Here is a 16,547-nt window from a genome sequence, read left to right as displayed (position 1 = left end):
AGTTATAATTAATTTAGAACATAAATATTATAGGCTTTGGACCAGTTAATTTTTAACTTGTGCTTGAATCAAAAGTTGTATTGTTAATTGTGAAAACTCTTCCATTCCAGTGGTAGCGATACACAACCCATAGTGAATTGTCCCTGGACAAACATTATTTTTATTCATTTAAAAAATTTTTTAACTGGTATATAGAAACGTAAAATTTTACATCTTTATAAGGTACATGTGATGTTTTGATACTGAACACATTTTCTTAGGGCTTTCCCAATGTAATGATAGATACATTTTTAAATACTTAGGCATTGATAGCTATACAATTCTAAAAATTTTAGATAATTATAATTTTATTCATAAGCACTGTATTTTTAGTTTTGCTCTTTATCATTATGGTGCTGATAATATAGAGTGGTATCTAAGGGGTGATGGAACTTATTTTTCAGTCTTTGTTATAATCACAGATAAAAAGTTTTAAATTATGTCAGGTCATAATCTAATTGTATAACCATTAATCTGCCCTTCTTTGGATTAAACCTCATTATTTTTGGATGGATCTGTTAACATTACAAATGCTTTTTCTACTGGGCTTGAAAAGTGAAAGAGTTCTGAAGTCCCCCTGTTGATAACCACGATATTCTCTCTTTCCTAAACCATCAAAGAGGTAAATCCCTATTTTAAAATTGGTGTTTACCTTTCTATTTATACATTTTGTTCTTAATATGAACTACACATCTATATGTGTCTATGCCCACCTACAATTTCAACCAACCTTATGAAAGTTTTTTTTTTGAACATTGCAGTAAAAGTAATACAAAATAAAATTTACTATCAGTCTTTTTGAAGTATACTGTTTAGTATTGTTATATATAATCACATTTTGCAACATTTTGAAACAGAAGTCTAGGACTTTTTAAAAATTTTGCAGTTTTAATTCTATAACTATTGAAGAATTCTCCATTTCTCCACCTCTCCTATCCCCTGGAAATCATTTTTCTACTTTATCTTTCAGTGATATTGATTACTTTAGATGTTTCACGTAAATGGAATCATATAGTATTTTTCTTTTTGTGATTAGCCGATTTTGCTAAGCATAATGTTATCAGGGTTTGTTCATGTTGTAGCATGTGTCAGCATTTTTAATTTTAAAATTGTGGTGTTTGGGATTGAACCCAGGCCCTTATATATGCTAGGCAAGCACTTTGCCCCACTGAGGTACATCCCCAGTCCCTTTTTCATAATTTTATTTGAAAAGGGTGCTCACCAAGTTGCCTAGGATGACCTCAAATTGTGATTCTTTTGCCTCAGCTTCCTGAGTAGAAGGATTTTTTATTTTAAGGCTGAAAATTTTTAATCATGTGTGATATATACCACATGTCTTTATCCATTCATTTTATCAATAGATTTTTGGGTTGCTTCTGCCTCTTAGCTATTGTGAACATGGATATGTAAGAGCTTGCTGCATTTTTGTTTAGTAAGTGTTATATTTTAGAACAGTTTTACTTTTGGAGCAAAATCTAGCAGAAAGTACATAGAGTTCCTCTATGCTTCTGTCCCCACAGAACACAACTTCACTCTCTACTCAGAGTTTGCACCACAGTAGTGTGTATCTCACAATTTGTGATCCTTCAGTGGTAGCATCATCATCCAGTCTATAATTCAGAGTCATACTTGGCCTGAATTATCTCCGTTTTCACAGATGTATAGTGTATTAAGAACATGTGCCTACTATTGGAGTATTAAGTTGAATATTTTTGCTGCCTTAAAAATCCATTGGGGGTATAGCTCAGTGGTAGAGTGCTTGCCTCGCATGTGTGAGGCCCCGGGTTCAATCCTCAGCACCACATAAAAGTAAATGAATAAGTAAAGATATTGTGTCCTACAAATTAAAAAAAAATTTTTAGAAATCCTTTTTGTTCTACATTTATGTTGCTTTTATCATCAGTTTGTAATTTTCCATAGACAAGTACTAAATGTACATTGTTAGATGTATTCTTGAGTTTTTGAGTTTTATTGAGCAACAACAATGGTATTTTTAAATTAAAGTTTTCATGTAGTTTTCGCTAATATATATTTTTCTTCTTTGATCTGGGGTTCTGTGACTTGATTTAGACTAGCTCATGTGTTAGATGTAGAAGTTTTTTGTTGATTCCTTGTGATTTCCTATGTAGGCAATCACGTCATCTGCAAAAAGGGAGTTTTTTCCTTCCTTTTTGGTCTGTATGCCATCTATTTTGTTTCTTGCCTTGTACAGGGTTGAACTTCTTATACTATATTGTATACCAGTGGTGAGAGTGGACATGCTTTTTTAAAAAATATTTTTTTAGTGGTCAGTGGATCTTTTATTTATTTATATGTGGTGCTGAGTATTGAACCCAGGACCTCGCACATGCCAGGCTAGTGCTCCACCACAGAGCCATAACCCCAGCCCTGAGAGTGGGAATTCTTGTCTTGTGCCTGACCTTAGGGGAAAGAATTCAGTCTTCATCATGTTAACTATAGGTTATTATGATAAGCTATGCTTGCATCACTTATAACCTAGAGCAACCACTTGGAATACTTGTCTCATAAAGAACTGCTTTCCTATGAATTATTTGTAGAAGCTTCTTTTTTTCTACTGCCCTGAATTTCTGTACCCTGATATTGGCCTCTTTAATCTAATGTGCTGGAATATAAAGGGCTTATAAACTTTTATTGGGGAAATTAAAAAAATTATTTCTTGGTTGATTTTCTCTTCTGTTTTCTTTGTTCTCTTTGCATCTCCTATTATCTTAATCTTTGTGTCTGTTCTTTTTAAGATTCCTTGTGTGGATTGCTCTTTTCCTCTCATTTGTGTTTTTGTTCTCTCTGGGAAATTTTCTTGACTTTTCCATTGATACTTATTTAAGTTTTAGAATCAAATCTACCTTATATTTTATATTTCCAAGAGCTTTATTTTAATGTTTAAGTATTCATTTTTCATTGTATTGTACTGTTCCATGCCGGCCATATCTCCTTTTATGCCATGATCATGAAAGTTATTAATGATAATATTTTTATTTTTTGTTATTTTCTTCCTGTTGGTACACTTTTAAAATGACTGTTAATCCTTTGCTGTCTGGATATGAATGTCAGTGCCAAACTCAAAAGCTAATTGAAAGCTCTGTGTGTGTGTTTGTAAGCTTTCAACTTTATTGTGGGGTGCTTTGGTTGTGATGTTTGTTTGCTGGAGTCCTGTGATGGGGAGTGTATTTTTTAGTCTTTCCTCCTAGACTTGCTCAATTTCCCAGAGAAGATTTATAAGCTCCTGTCTAAGATATAAAGTTTGGATGCTTGTGTTCTGGAAGCACAATGGGAGGAGAGACACATGGAGGGTAGGCAAGGGCTGGTTCTGTACTAAGTATTAATGTTGTCACTTAATACTTTTGGGTTTTTTGTTTGTTTTGCATTCACCCATACTCAGGGAACTACTGTCTTACTGTCTCTAGAGAATAGCCTTTCAGTCTTCTGCTGGGAATTGGCAGGGTGAGTTGTCTTAAGAGAGTAAAGGGCTTAAGATGTGAGTCTTTTTCAAATAGCCTATAACAAAACGCCCTTCTTTATTTTAGCTTCATCCCTTTTCATACCCCATCCCAAGTGTATCTGCTGTTATCACTCACTGTGCCTTTTAAAGATTTAAAGGTTTATAGTAGTTTTGAATATCAAGGTTTTTTCCCATCACCATGTCCCTGAAATTTACTTAGGGCTGCTAAATTCATCATTATTTATCTCTTTCCAAAATTTGTTGGTTATTATGTGTTTTTAAACCCTATTTAATTTAACATTGTCTTCTTAGGTTATCTAGAAGGGATAGCTGGGCGTGTTGGTATATACCTGCAATTCCAGATAATCAGGAGGCAGGAGTATCATAATCAAAATAAAAAATTTTAAAAAGGACTGGGAGTGTATCTCAGAGGTAAGGTCCCCTAGGTTTAATCTCCAGTGCCGAGGAGGTGGGAGGGAGTGCATAAAGGGATAAAGTGAAATGCTTGTCTTCAGCCTGCTAGCTTAACCCCACATTTGAAATAAGCACTAATTTGTCTCTTCTAGCATTTGTCTCCTTATTTAAAAAAAATGAGCAAATATTTTTGGGGTAATTTACATAGTCACATGGTTTGAAAATTAAAAGGCATAAAACGTTTCTTTCACCAGAAAATGTCTAGAACTAATAAATGAATTCAGCAAAGTAGCAGGATATAAAATCAGTGCACATAAATCTAATGCATTTCTATTCATAAGTGATGAATCTTCTAAAAAAGAAATTAGGAAAACTACCCCATTTACAATAGCCTAAAAAAAAATACTTGGGACTCAATCTAACAAAAGAGGTGAAAGACCTCTACAATGAAAACTACAGAACACTAAAGAAAGAAATTGAAGAAAACCTTAGGAGATGGAACGATCTCTCATGTTCTTGGTTAGGCAGAATTAATATTGTCAAAATGGCCATACTACCAAAAGTGCTATACAGATTCAATGCAATTCCAATGACATTCCTCATAGAAATAGAGAAAACAATCATGAACTTCATCTGGAAGAATAAGAGACCTTGAATAGCCAAAACCATCCTGAGCAGGAAAAGTGAAGCAGGAGGTATCACAATACTGGACCTTAAACTATACTACAGAGCAATAGTAACAAAAACAGCATGGTATTGGCACCAAAAGAGACAGGTAGACCAATGGTACAGAATAGAAGACACAGAGACGAACCCACATAAATACAGTCACCTCATACTAGACAAAGGAGCCAAAAATGTACAATGGAGAAAAGATAGCCTGTTCAAAAGATGCTGCTGGGAAAACTGGAAATCCATATGCAGTAAAATGAAATTAAACCTCTATCTCTCACCCTGCACAAAACTCAACTCAAAATGGATCAAGGACTTAGGAATTAGACCAGAGACCCTGCACCATACAGAATACAAAGTAGGTTCGAATCTTCATCATGTCAGCTTTGGATCAGACTTCCTTAACAAGACTAAAGCATAAGACATTAAAGCAAGAATCAATAAATGGGATGGACTCAAACTAAAAAACTTTTTCTCAGCAAAGGATACAGTCAATAATGTGAAAAGAGAGCCTACAGAATGGGAGAAAATCTTTTCCACATTCACTTCAGATAGAACACTTATCTCTAAAATTTATAAAGAACTAACAAAACTTTACGCCCAAAATATGAAGAACCCAATCAATAAATGGGCCAAAGAACTGGACAGACACTTTACAGAAGAAGACACACAGGCGATTAATAAATAAATGAAAACGTGTTCACCATCTCTAGTAATTAGAGAAATGCAAATTAAAACAACTCTCTTACTCCAATTAGAATGGCTTTTATCAAGAACACAAACAATAATAGATGTTGGTGTGGATGTGGGGAAAAAGGCACACTTTTACATTGCTGGTGGGGTTGCAAATTGGTGCAGCCACTCTGGAAGGCAGTGTGGAGAATCCTCAGAAAATTTGGAGTGGACCCACCTTTTGACCCAGTTTTCTCACTCCTCAGTTTATACCCAAAGGACTTAAAATCACCATACTATAGTAACGCAGCCACATCAATATTTATAGCAGTGCAACTCACAGAACCTAAACTATGGAACCAACCGAGGTGCCCTTCAACAGAGGAATGGATAAAGAAACTGTGGTATATATACACAATGGAATATTATTTAGCCATAAAGAAGAATAATAATATGGCATTTGCAGGTAAATGGATGGAGTTGGAGAATGTCATACTAAGCAAAATAGGCCAATCCTAAAAAGCCAAAGGCCGAATGTTTTCCCTAATAAGTGGATGGTGATATATAATGGGGGTGGGGGGGTGGGGAGTGAGAGAAGAATGGAGGAACTTTAGATTATATAGAAGGAAATGAGAGGGAGGGGGTATGAAAAATGGTGGAATGAGAGAGACATCATCACTATCCTATGTACATGTATGATTACACAAATGGTATGAATCTACATCATGTACAACCATAGAAATAAAATGATGTACCCCATTTGTGTACAATAAATCAAAATGCATTATGTAAAAAATAATTAAAAATATCATAGATCATAAAAACTGCAATTCAGCTGCTTGTCTTAAAAAATTTTCATTCTCTTTAGCATTAGATTGAATATCGGTAGCTTACTGATCTTAGTATATTTTGAAAAGTCTCAACACAGTGTTGCACTAAAAAAGTCTTAGCCTAATATAAAAATAAATCCTAGAAAAACTAAAAACAAAACCAAAAACAACAACAAAAAATGTTTATATTTCCCTAGTCTTCCATTTTTTTATTTTCTCCCCCATGAACAGATAATGATTATGATTTTGATGTGTCCTTGAAAAGTCTTTATATAGGTGTGTTTGTTGTGTGTGTAATGTATATAATATATGTATATATGAATATGCAGATAATCTTTTGTCTGCATTATATAAAAGACTATTTTATTCTGTCTCTTCATATTATTGTATATATTACTTTTTCTCCTTTGTATCTTCTATCTCTTCCATGTTTACATTGCCTTCTTTATTCTCATTTTTATTTTCATAAAAAATATAAAAGAGAATAAAAAAGAGCCCAGTAGTGCTCTACCTCTGAGCTACATCCCTATCCCTTTTTGTTTTATTTTGAGATAGGGTCTCACTAAGTTGCCCACGCTGGCCTTCAACTTATCATCCCGTGCCTCAGCCTCCTGAGGAGGTGGGATTACATGCTTGCACCACCTCACTTGGGAAAGCATTTCATTCTTTTTTGGAGATATAGGAAATATTCCATTCTACACTTATAGTTTTCCTGTCTTTTGCTGTTTATGCTATAGTGACTAAAGTTGTGTACACGTATTTCTCTCATGCCTTAAGGATATGTGTAGAATAAAGACCTAGCAGTGATATTTTTTCTTTGAAGGGTATTTGAATAATAATTTTGTTTACTATAGCAAGATAATTTGATTAAACTTTTTGATTTTTCAAGAAGCTCTTAGGTAAATGTCAGTGTATGTCAATGTAGCTAAAATTTTAATTGGAAAATTTCTTAATTATTCAAAGTGTAATGACCTGTGAAGATGTCGCTCATCATTGTATGGCTAAACCTCTTTCATTATCATCCAGTCTCCCTCCCTTCACATTATTTTGATTCACATTCCAGAAAACACATCAAGTTATTGGTTCATATTTTATTTTTTATTTTGAAAAGTAAAGAATCTTCAAATATAATGGTAGTATTGTAGGGTAGTAAAAATTTCTCCTCTATCTTCTCAGGGTCTCTGACTGAGTATGAGAATTAAAATAACACAAGATAGATTAACACAGGCTGGAGTTGTAACTCAGTGGTAGAGCACTAGCTTAGCATGTGTGAGGCACTGGGTTCGATCCTCAGCACCACAAAAAAATAAATGAAGGCATTGTGTCCACATAAAACTAAAAAATATTAAAAAAAGATAGATTAACAGGATGAAAGGACACAAACTTTGTTTAATAAAGTTTAATATGTGCATCAGAGTCCTCATAGGAAAATGAAGACCTGAAGAAGTGACCAGGCCTAAGTGCTTATATACGAGGTTGAGCAGAGAGTGACATTTATGGAAGAGTATCTGGGAAGATAAGGATAAGTTTAGTAAATTTTTTAAAATGGGTTTTTCTTATCCTTGACTCTTGATCTCTGGTGATAAGAATGTCTTCTTCCTCTGGCATGGGGAGGGCATCTTTCACACAGAAAGGGAAGGTCAGAGTGGCCTTTCTTCTGCTGCTTTTCATGTGCTTTAGCTTAAAATGCTCAATGTATTAAAGCACCATATGATAGTGTGGCATGTCCTGAACTCCTTTAGCACCATTATCAGTATGGTTTTAAGGAGTTTCTCTCATGTGTGAGGTGAAACATATTTTTCATAAGGTTCAAAGCCATTTGTATTTCCTGACTTTATTTTTTCTGTTTATTGCTTGCATATCAGTTTTTTATTCAGTAATATTATTGAGTTCATTTATTATTATGTAGTCTAGGAATTCTGGTATAGCACTGAATGGTAGCAGCAACATTGAATATTCTTTTGTCATTAGTAATTTGAATGGGAATATTCCAAGCCATCACCTATGATGCTTACTGTAGATTTTTTGAGAATATTCATTTAGGTTTTCTGTTGTTCTTATCATTATTAGGTATAGGATTTAATTGATTTTTCTGCACTTGCTGAAATGTCAATGTGATGACTTATATTAGTACTTTTGTGTGTATGTATGATGCTAAGAATTGAACCAGAACCTTGCATAGGCTAGGCTAGCCCTTGTGTAATATTTTTAAGCTAGAGATAATGTGAATTACACTGTAATATTTCTCAAAATTTACATTTTGTTTTTATGCTCCCTTACAGGTGGTCAAAAGTGTGATAACTTTGCAGAAAAAAGACCCCTTCTTGGTGTGTGTAAAAGCATCGGATCTTCTGGGTAAGGAAATCTTAAAAATTAATTGAATCACATATTACAAATTTGTGTTATTATTCCAGAGTGGAACCTCTGATGTCTTAAAATCTTTGCAGTCATAAGACTAAGATTCCATAAGAGGAAAAAAAAGGAAGTAAAACACATTTAGGGTTTTTGTGACACAGTCACTAAATTCTTTATTTCCTTCCTCAGTACTTTCTCATGTGTAGAGTGATAGCAGAAGGCAGAAGGCAACCAGTTATATATAAGAATACAGTTTTTTTTATTAAAATATTTTTTATTGAAGTAAGATCTGTGTACAGGTCAAAATTCACTCCAAAAAGACCTTCCCACCATAAGAGAACAAAGGGAGGTGGGAACAACTAAAGGTATATTTCTTTAAACAACCCAATAGGAGACTGTAAAACCAAGGTGACATTTGGGAAGACTGTGCACCCCATAGAACTCGGCGGATGAGGAAGTGAGGGGATGAATGTTATAGCACTGAGATAAAATGCTGATTGTAACCATTTTGAAGGCCCCTGACTACCAGGCATTTAATCTTGCAAGGTTGTCATTAAAGTTTTGCTTTTTTTGCTGCAAAAAAAAAAAATTTATTTGTACAGACACATTTTGATTTGTTGTACACAGATGGAGTACAACTTTTCGTTTCTGTGGTTGTACACAATGTATATCCATGCCATTCATGTAAGCATGCATATATATAGGGTAATACTGTCTGTTTCATTCTACTGTTATTCTATCCCTACCCCCTCCCACCCCTTTTTCCTCTGCACCATCCAAAGTTCCTTCATTCTTCTCTCCCCCCCGCACCCCCCATTTTTATATATTGTCATGCACTTATCAGAGAAAACATTCTACCTTTGGTTTTTTGGGCTTGGCCTATTTCACTTAGCATGATATTTTCCAGCTTCATCCATTTACCAGCAAACGCCATAATTTTATTCTTCTTTATGGCTGAGTAATATTCCATTATATATATATCACAGTTTCTTTATTCATTCATCAATTGAAGGGCATCTAGGTTGATTCTACAATCTAGCTATTGAGAATTGAGCTGCTGTGAACATTGGTATTTTGAAATAAAAGATTACCATTATTGAGAAAAATATTTTTTAGTTTATATGTTTCTAATATAATTAGTTATGAATGTCTTTATATAATACATTTTATGTTGCTATTAGGTAATAATGTTATTTTTATGATAGAATAAAATTATTATTATTAACAGTAACTAACATTTATTGGTGTGATAACATGTGCCTGAGACAGCTCTAAAGACATAGCATAAATCTGTCTTTATTCCTTATTGCAGTAGTGAAAAAGTGCCATTCTTATTCCTCCTTCGTGGTGTAGCATAAGTAAGGCACTGGATTCACATGGTGGAGCTATGGATTCAAGCCTAAGCAACCATGTGCTTTAACTTCTCTCAGGCTGCATTTATAACATAATAGGGCTGTGGACTAAGAGGACAAATTGTTATTTATTATGAAGTCAGTTGTTTTCTTTACTCCCTCCTATGTAAAATGGGAATAATAATCTTTCTAATGGTTTATGTTGAATTAGTCATCCTTTTATTATTGATATTTTTCTATGTATAATTCTAGTTAGAAATTATGTTTAGCCACAAGAAAAAGTTACAGTGACCTACACACTTTAGGTAATTAGAAGTCTACTGATAGGGGGCTGTGGCTGTGGCTGTGGCTCAGTGGTAGAGCACTTGCCTAGCACATGGGAGGCACTGGGTTTAATCTTCAGTACTACATAAAAATAAATAAATAAGATAAAGGTATTGTGTCTATCTACAACTAAAAAAGAATTAAAGAAAAGAAGTGTACTGATAGGCAGCCCAGGCATAGTGAAATGTTTTGATTATGTCATTAGTGATCTAGGTTCTTTCTAGCTTTGACATATTTTTAATGTGACCCCTTTTCTTAATGATCTCAAATAGCCACAGCCTTTTCAGTTACTGCAGCTCTTTCAACTGAACTCAGCTCTAAGAAAGTTGGAAAATGATTATGATTTTGTTAGTAAGATAGATGATCAAATGGATATTAGATTGGCAACTGGTAGTCTATGACATATGCTTTCATCTCATAGTCTGTACTCTAGATCATGGGGCTTTGGAAAAGGAAAGAATGTTTTAATGATATAACATGTTTAGATCTTGGAGTCTTGATTATTGCTTCATAAAGATGTATTTTGACTTCATGGACTATTAGATAGATTTCTTCAGGTGTAAATTTTGGGTAGAAGTAGGCCTTTGAAAATTTATTGTGTTCCAAGTACTATGCCAGATGTGGGATGAGGATATAGAAGCATGAAAACCTAATTCCCTTCCCCAAAGATGTAAGAATGTGAGTGAAAAGAAAAAGTTCAACTCATGAAAAACATTTATGAAATTATGATGTATAAGAAATTCAGAGAAGGGAGAGGTAAATGTGTATGGAGTAATGGCAGAGGCCTAATGGACAGGTAACATCGATTGGATCTTAATGAATGAGAAGTATTGCAATAGATACAGGAGAATAAGAAGGGCATCCAAAGTAGGTTATAAAATTGTCATGGAACAGAAAATGGAGCAAATAGATTTACGAATGATAGGAGTTTATGAATTAGAGGTAAGACCATCTGCACAAGTGAAAATATGTATGCCCATGCCCTGGTACTCAACAAAGGCATACAAGAATATGAAAATGTGTAGGCTTCAGCAGTTACTGAACTCTGCACAATAACAGAGGCAATCTGTGGCATTCATGCCTGCAGCTCCCATCCCACTCCTAAGTTATCCCCCTCCCAGGCTTGGTTGGTATAGAGGCTATTCCAGAGCAAGGAAGGTTGTGAAGACCAGCTCAGGACTTGCCTAACTGGTTGGAAGACGCTCACTCAACTTGAAGTGTGAGGTGTTGCCCATGCCTAGCAATATTGTTGATGGAAGTTACCATCAACAATGAGGACGTGTATTTTGAGGACCAGTGACGTCATCAGCTTCAGTCATCTTTAGCTCAGGATTCATGAATGTATTGAGGAGCCCTAAAAGGTATAGGGGAAAGAAATCTGGGTAGACTTGAACATGGATGAATGTGCAGATCCTTTGGCAAAGGCAACTAACTCATCATTGGCTGACCAAGAAGATACATAGATAGAGAGGCTATTCCCAAATGCCAGGCTCTCTCCTAAAGCAAGAATAAAAAGAATTAATAAAACTGAACAGAGACAACATTAACTGCACATTGTAGAAGAAGACATTTCATAGGATACAGTGTTAGTGTACCCTATCATATAAAATGCCTAGTTTTAATATAAAATTATAATACTTGCTAAGAAACAGTGTGGCGTAGTGGTGGGGGAAAATCTTAAGAACAGGCAATGGAAATAGTCCTCTGAGTTATCCCACTGTTAACTATTGGAGACAAAAATTTTAAAGCAACTACTGAAAATATGTTGTAAAAATTAAATGAAGTATATTTAAAGAATTAAAGGAAAGTATAATGATAAATAATTCAAAAAGTCTCAAAAAGGAGTAAGGAATTGTGAAAGAGTGAATTGACTATAGGAACTCAGCACCATGTTCAAGACAGCACAAAGAAGATGAGGGAACCGATAATGGGAAAGTTATGATGAGGAAGCCAGGATTTGTTGTTGCCTGCAGAAGTGTAAAAACTCCACAAAAAGAAGTGTTTGTGAACTTGGGTGGCACAGGAGGAAAGGGAAATCTTAACAAATTCAACTTTTGTGTAAAGTTACTAATGGTTATGCTAATTAAAAGTAGAAGGCGATTGCTTGGGAGAATGACTTTTCTTTTTGTCATGAAATGCCTCAGAGCCCTCATACAGAATCCTGGCACTTTCAATTTTAACTGATTTTTATCCTGTTGTTTTTAAGTCTGATGGAGTCACAGTTTAGACCAATATTACTTATGCAGGCACCAAATACAGGCTTTTGCCATTTTTCCAGTTTTTGCTGCAGATAGATAAGGGCTTTTCCAGTGGTACCTTGGTGTTAAAGTCAAGCACCAAGTCTTTCACTTCCCTTCCCTCTTGTGTTTTTCAGACTTTTTGGAGATATTTTGGCTTTCTTCAGTCACTCTTTTTGGCCCTGTGGTTCTTTTTATTGCCCAAAGCATAGGTTTGTAAACCAGAGGCCAAGATGCATGCCAGTAATCTCAGGTACTTGGGAGGCTGAGGCAGGAGGATCGCAAGTTTCAAATTGACCTGAGCAATTTAGTGAGACGCTGTCTCAAAAAATAAAAAGAGCTTGGTAATGTAGAGCAGCCCTGGGTTCAATCCCAGAATGGCAGTCAATCAATCAATCAATCAACTGCTAAAGCATTTGGTATCCTATAACATAGATGATTTGTGGGCCTTTGCATTTTAGTACCATTCAAATGTCCTTAATCTGAAACTTTTTGAATGCTACCTTAATACTCAAAATTTTTGAATTTGGGTTTATTTCAGAGTTTGGATTTTGGATTAGGGGTATTCAACTGGTAAAGTCTATGCAGATATTCCAAAATATAAAAAAATGCTGTATCTGAAACATTTCTAGTCCCAAGAATTCTGAATAAGAGATACCCTGTGCTGATTGTAGTGGTGCATGCCTGTAATCCCAGTGGCTTGGGAAGTTGTGGCAGGAGGATTGAGTTCAAAGCCAGCCTCAACATCTTAGGCCCTAAGCAACATAGCAATCCCCTGTCTCAAAATAAAATATAAAAAGGGCTGAGGACGTGACTCAGTAGTTAAGTGCCCCTGGGTTCAATCCCCAATACAAAAAAAACAAACGGAAAAAAGAGGTATCACCTGTTTAACCTTAGACCCATCAAGGCTTCAGTGTAACATAAATATAATTCCTGGTCATCTGATTATGAATGTAGGGAAATTTTGTGGAAATAAGATGATAATACTGTTATTTACTAATTATATTTTCTCATGTGACTGAGGGATATTTTTCATGTATCTGGAAATGTTAGTATTGCCTTTTATAAATAATAGCATAAATGTGTGAATGAAACATTTATTTAGACCCATATTCATTTAATTATATGTAGCAAATTTTCAGTTTTTATGGAAGTAAGGCAGGGAGCCAGGGCATTACACACTTAATTTATACTTAATACAGTTTTAAAATATACAATGGACAAATCTAAGTAGGAAGGAAGAGTGGTCTATTTGTATAAACTGATACATATTATGGAAGATTATAACTGTGAGAAAATTGCTTACGTATTTATTTATTTAAAAATACAGTTTTGGAACTATGGACATACCCAAGTGGTATACTCAAATGACTACTGAAATGGTTATATGCTGGTGACCAAACAAAAGATTTTATTTTTTAAACTATTTCCTTACTTGCATGTGATATATGCATTCCCCCAAATCTGTGCAGGATTCAGATAAATTGGTATTTTGAGGAGAATTTAAGTGAAATGAAATGTGTGGGAACTTAAATTCTATATCATTTCTAAGTAAGAGGAGAGAGTCATTAGCAGAACCCCTGTGAGAACCATCTGAAGGGTATTATTGGCAGAAATTGTGGCCTCTGGTCAAGGGTTCAGCTAACCTGCAGTAACCTGACAGCAGGGCAGCCAGGTTTGTTCTAAACATATTCTTGTTTCTCCACATGTCTTCCACAAGGAAAACACAGCTAGAAGCCAGAGGGCTGGACTCTGAAGATTCAGAGACCAATGATGCAATCCATATGATGAAAATTTATACAACCTCGTACTCAGGACAGTATTTCCAATATAAAAGTAGGAATACTAAAGAGAAGTATTAGTACAAGTACAAACAAACAAACATAAAAACCCAATAAATAAAGGATCCCGCCTAAGTAAGCTGAAGGTACCTTTATGGAATGGGGACAAAAGGAATAATTGGGACTGTTAAGTTTATAAGAAAGAACAAAATGGACAAAGACCTGGATGTACATTTTTAAGCCTGACCATATGGTCATACTGAACCACAAAGAAGATTGTTTCTTCTATTTTTTTTATTATTATTATTTTTGGCACACAATTGTACTAGTGTGCTTGGTATTTAGTTGCTGTGAAGTTATAGCACAAAAAGACTAAAATTTTATTTATTTTATTAATGCAACTTTCTTCAAGTACTGAAATAATTTCCAGTTAATCATATTGCAGCAGGAAAATCTATAATTTAAAGTGTATATACTTTTAATAGTTTTGAGAGGTAGTTGACGTACAACGAGCTGTAAATATTTTCAGTGCACAATTAATGTGTTTCACATGTGTACACCTATGAAACCACTACTACAAACAGGGTAATGAATATATCTACTACTCTCTAAAGTTTCCTCATGTTTCTTTGTATTTTTTCCTTTTGGCTATTTCTATATTTCCCCACAATAACTACTGATTTATTTTGTTACTATAGATTGTGTACCTTTCTGACAAATCTTCAGTTTTTTCCTCAGAAGCACTTGGCATTGTCAGTCTTTGTGATTTTAGGTATTCTAGTAAATGTGAATGGATTTTGTTTGTTTGTTTTGGTGCTAGGGACATCTTTTTAACCATTTTATTCTAGGATATGTTTCATGTAGCAATGTTGCAAAGGCATATTTTCCATGAACTACATCTAATCCTTGTCTCTTATCCTTCTGAGCTATGAATATGGAAATTTTATAGGATTTTCTAAAAATCTAACATAAAGAAAGATCCATCAGAGGAGAGTAGTCTGTATTGTACATTTGAAAACAAAAGTCTATGAAGTAAATCTTGTTGTAATGATACCATGGATGATATTGGGACTCCAGGAGCAGCTTTTGTATTGTTAATTTCACAGAAACTGCCTTTAGTGATATTTATGTTTAAGGAGTCAGGTTTTAATTTTGTGTTCTATTGTTTTCTTCACATGTAGGTTTATCCTCAGGTTAGTACTCCATAATATTCATTGGTAGTCTTGAATCTGTGGATGGAAATATAGAATAATGGAAACAACATTGGTTTTAGAGTTGCACAGAACTGAATATGAGCTTCGAGCTATGTAAACAAATAATTAGATAGTTCTGAGGCTCAGTTTCCTTTTTGGAAAGTAGTCCTAATATATCACTGCTTTGCTTCTTGTGAGGATTAAATGAGGCAGTTTTTAAGTTTCCACTATAGTCTGTATGTATTTGGTACGCCTCATATTATGTCATTTGAATCAGAAAGATATGAGGGGTAACCAGGGAGTACTCTTCACCAGGAATTGTTTTTGTGTATGTGTGTATAAATATCTGTTTTGAGGGGGAAAGGTGAAAGCTTTGCCTCTCTGAATGCTTGAGAAAGGTTGCTTTGCACACCTTATCTGGTGCCTGTTCTATAGGTTTGTTAATCCCCATGGCCTAACCCAGTACTGCATGTAGGAATCTTTACTTCAATTGGAAAGCTGTCTTTTGTTTATATTCCCTGAAGAAGCTCATATATCTATAAAGCTACACACACACACACACACACACACACACACACACACACACATCTTTATTGAGGTATAATTGAAAAATGATCAACTGCACTTATTTAAAGTCTGGTCTGATAAATTTTGACATCTGTGTACACCCATGAAACCATCACTCCAATCAAGATAATGAATGTATATCCATCATCCACAATAGTTTTCTCATGCCCCATTGTAATACATCCTTCATGCCTCTCCCTCAGTAGAAGAAGCATGTTTCTGTGTAATAAGTATTTTTGAATAGCAGTGAACTTTTCAGTTTGTAATAAACTTTCTTTGGAGATACTTGGCTGTAATATAATTTAAGGTAATAGTTAAAAATATGAAAGCAAAGTCATGAGTTCAAAGTTGTTTTTTTCTTCTGCTCTAAAACTTAAAGACCTTCTAAAAACAAAGCTTTCCTTCTAGAACCAGTTCGTAAAACTACTAAAGGGTTTGCAGTTTCACTGTGTAATCATTTCAAAACAACAGTTTTTTCAGCCACCAAAAAGGATGTAGTCTTGACATATAAATAGAAAACAGATTGAGTTTTTGGCTGATATTGCTATACTGGTTTAAATATTGGTTCAGTCAACTTCAGGCTTAGATTACAAGATTTGCAAATTAAAGGAAAACCAAAAGGGAAAGAACATCTGCATAGACTCTGACTTT

The 16,547-nt window shown here is 34.6% G+C and overlaps 1 protein-coding gene across 1 annotated transcript in view; it reads left to right on the top strand.

Moving 5' to 3' along the window:
- Positions 1-16,547, top strand: part of BCAS3 (BCAS3 microtubule associated cell migration factor) — a 568,797-nt gene that overhangs the window by 66,025 nt on the left and 486,225 nt on the right. The window contains 1 exon segment of the mRNA XM_079131371.1: positions 8,370-8,442. Coding sequence (XP_078987497.1) covers positions 8,370-8,442 — 73 coding nt within the window.

The sequence above is a fragment of the Sciurus vulgaris genome, assembly GCF_902686455.1.
Source record: "Sciurus vulgaris genome assembly, chromosome: 3".
NCBI classification, from domain to species: Eukaryota; Metazoa; Chordata; class Mammalia; order Rodentia; family Sciuridae; genus Sciurus; species Sciurus vulgaris.
The sequence above is the reverse complement of the archived record's forward strand: the minus strand, read 5'-3'. Positions and strand labels throughout refer to the sequence as shown.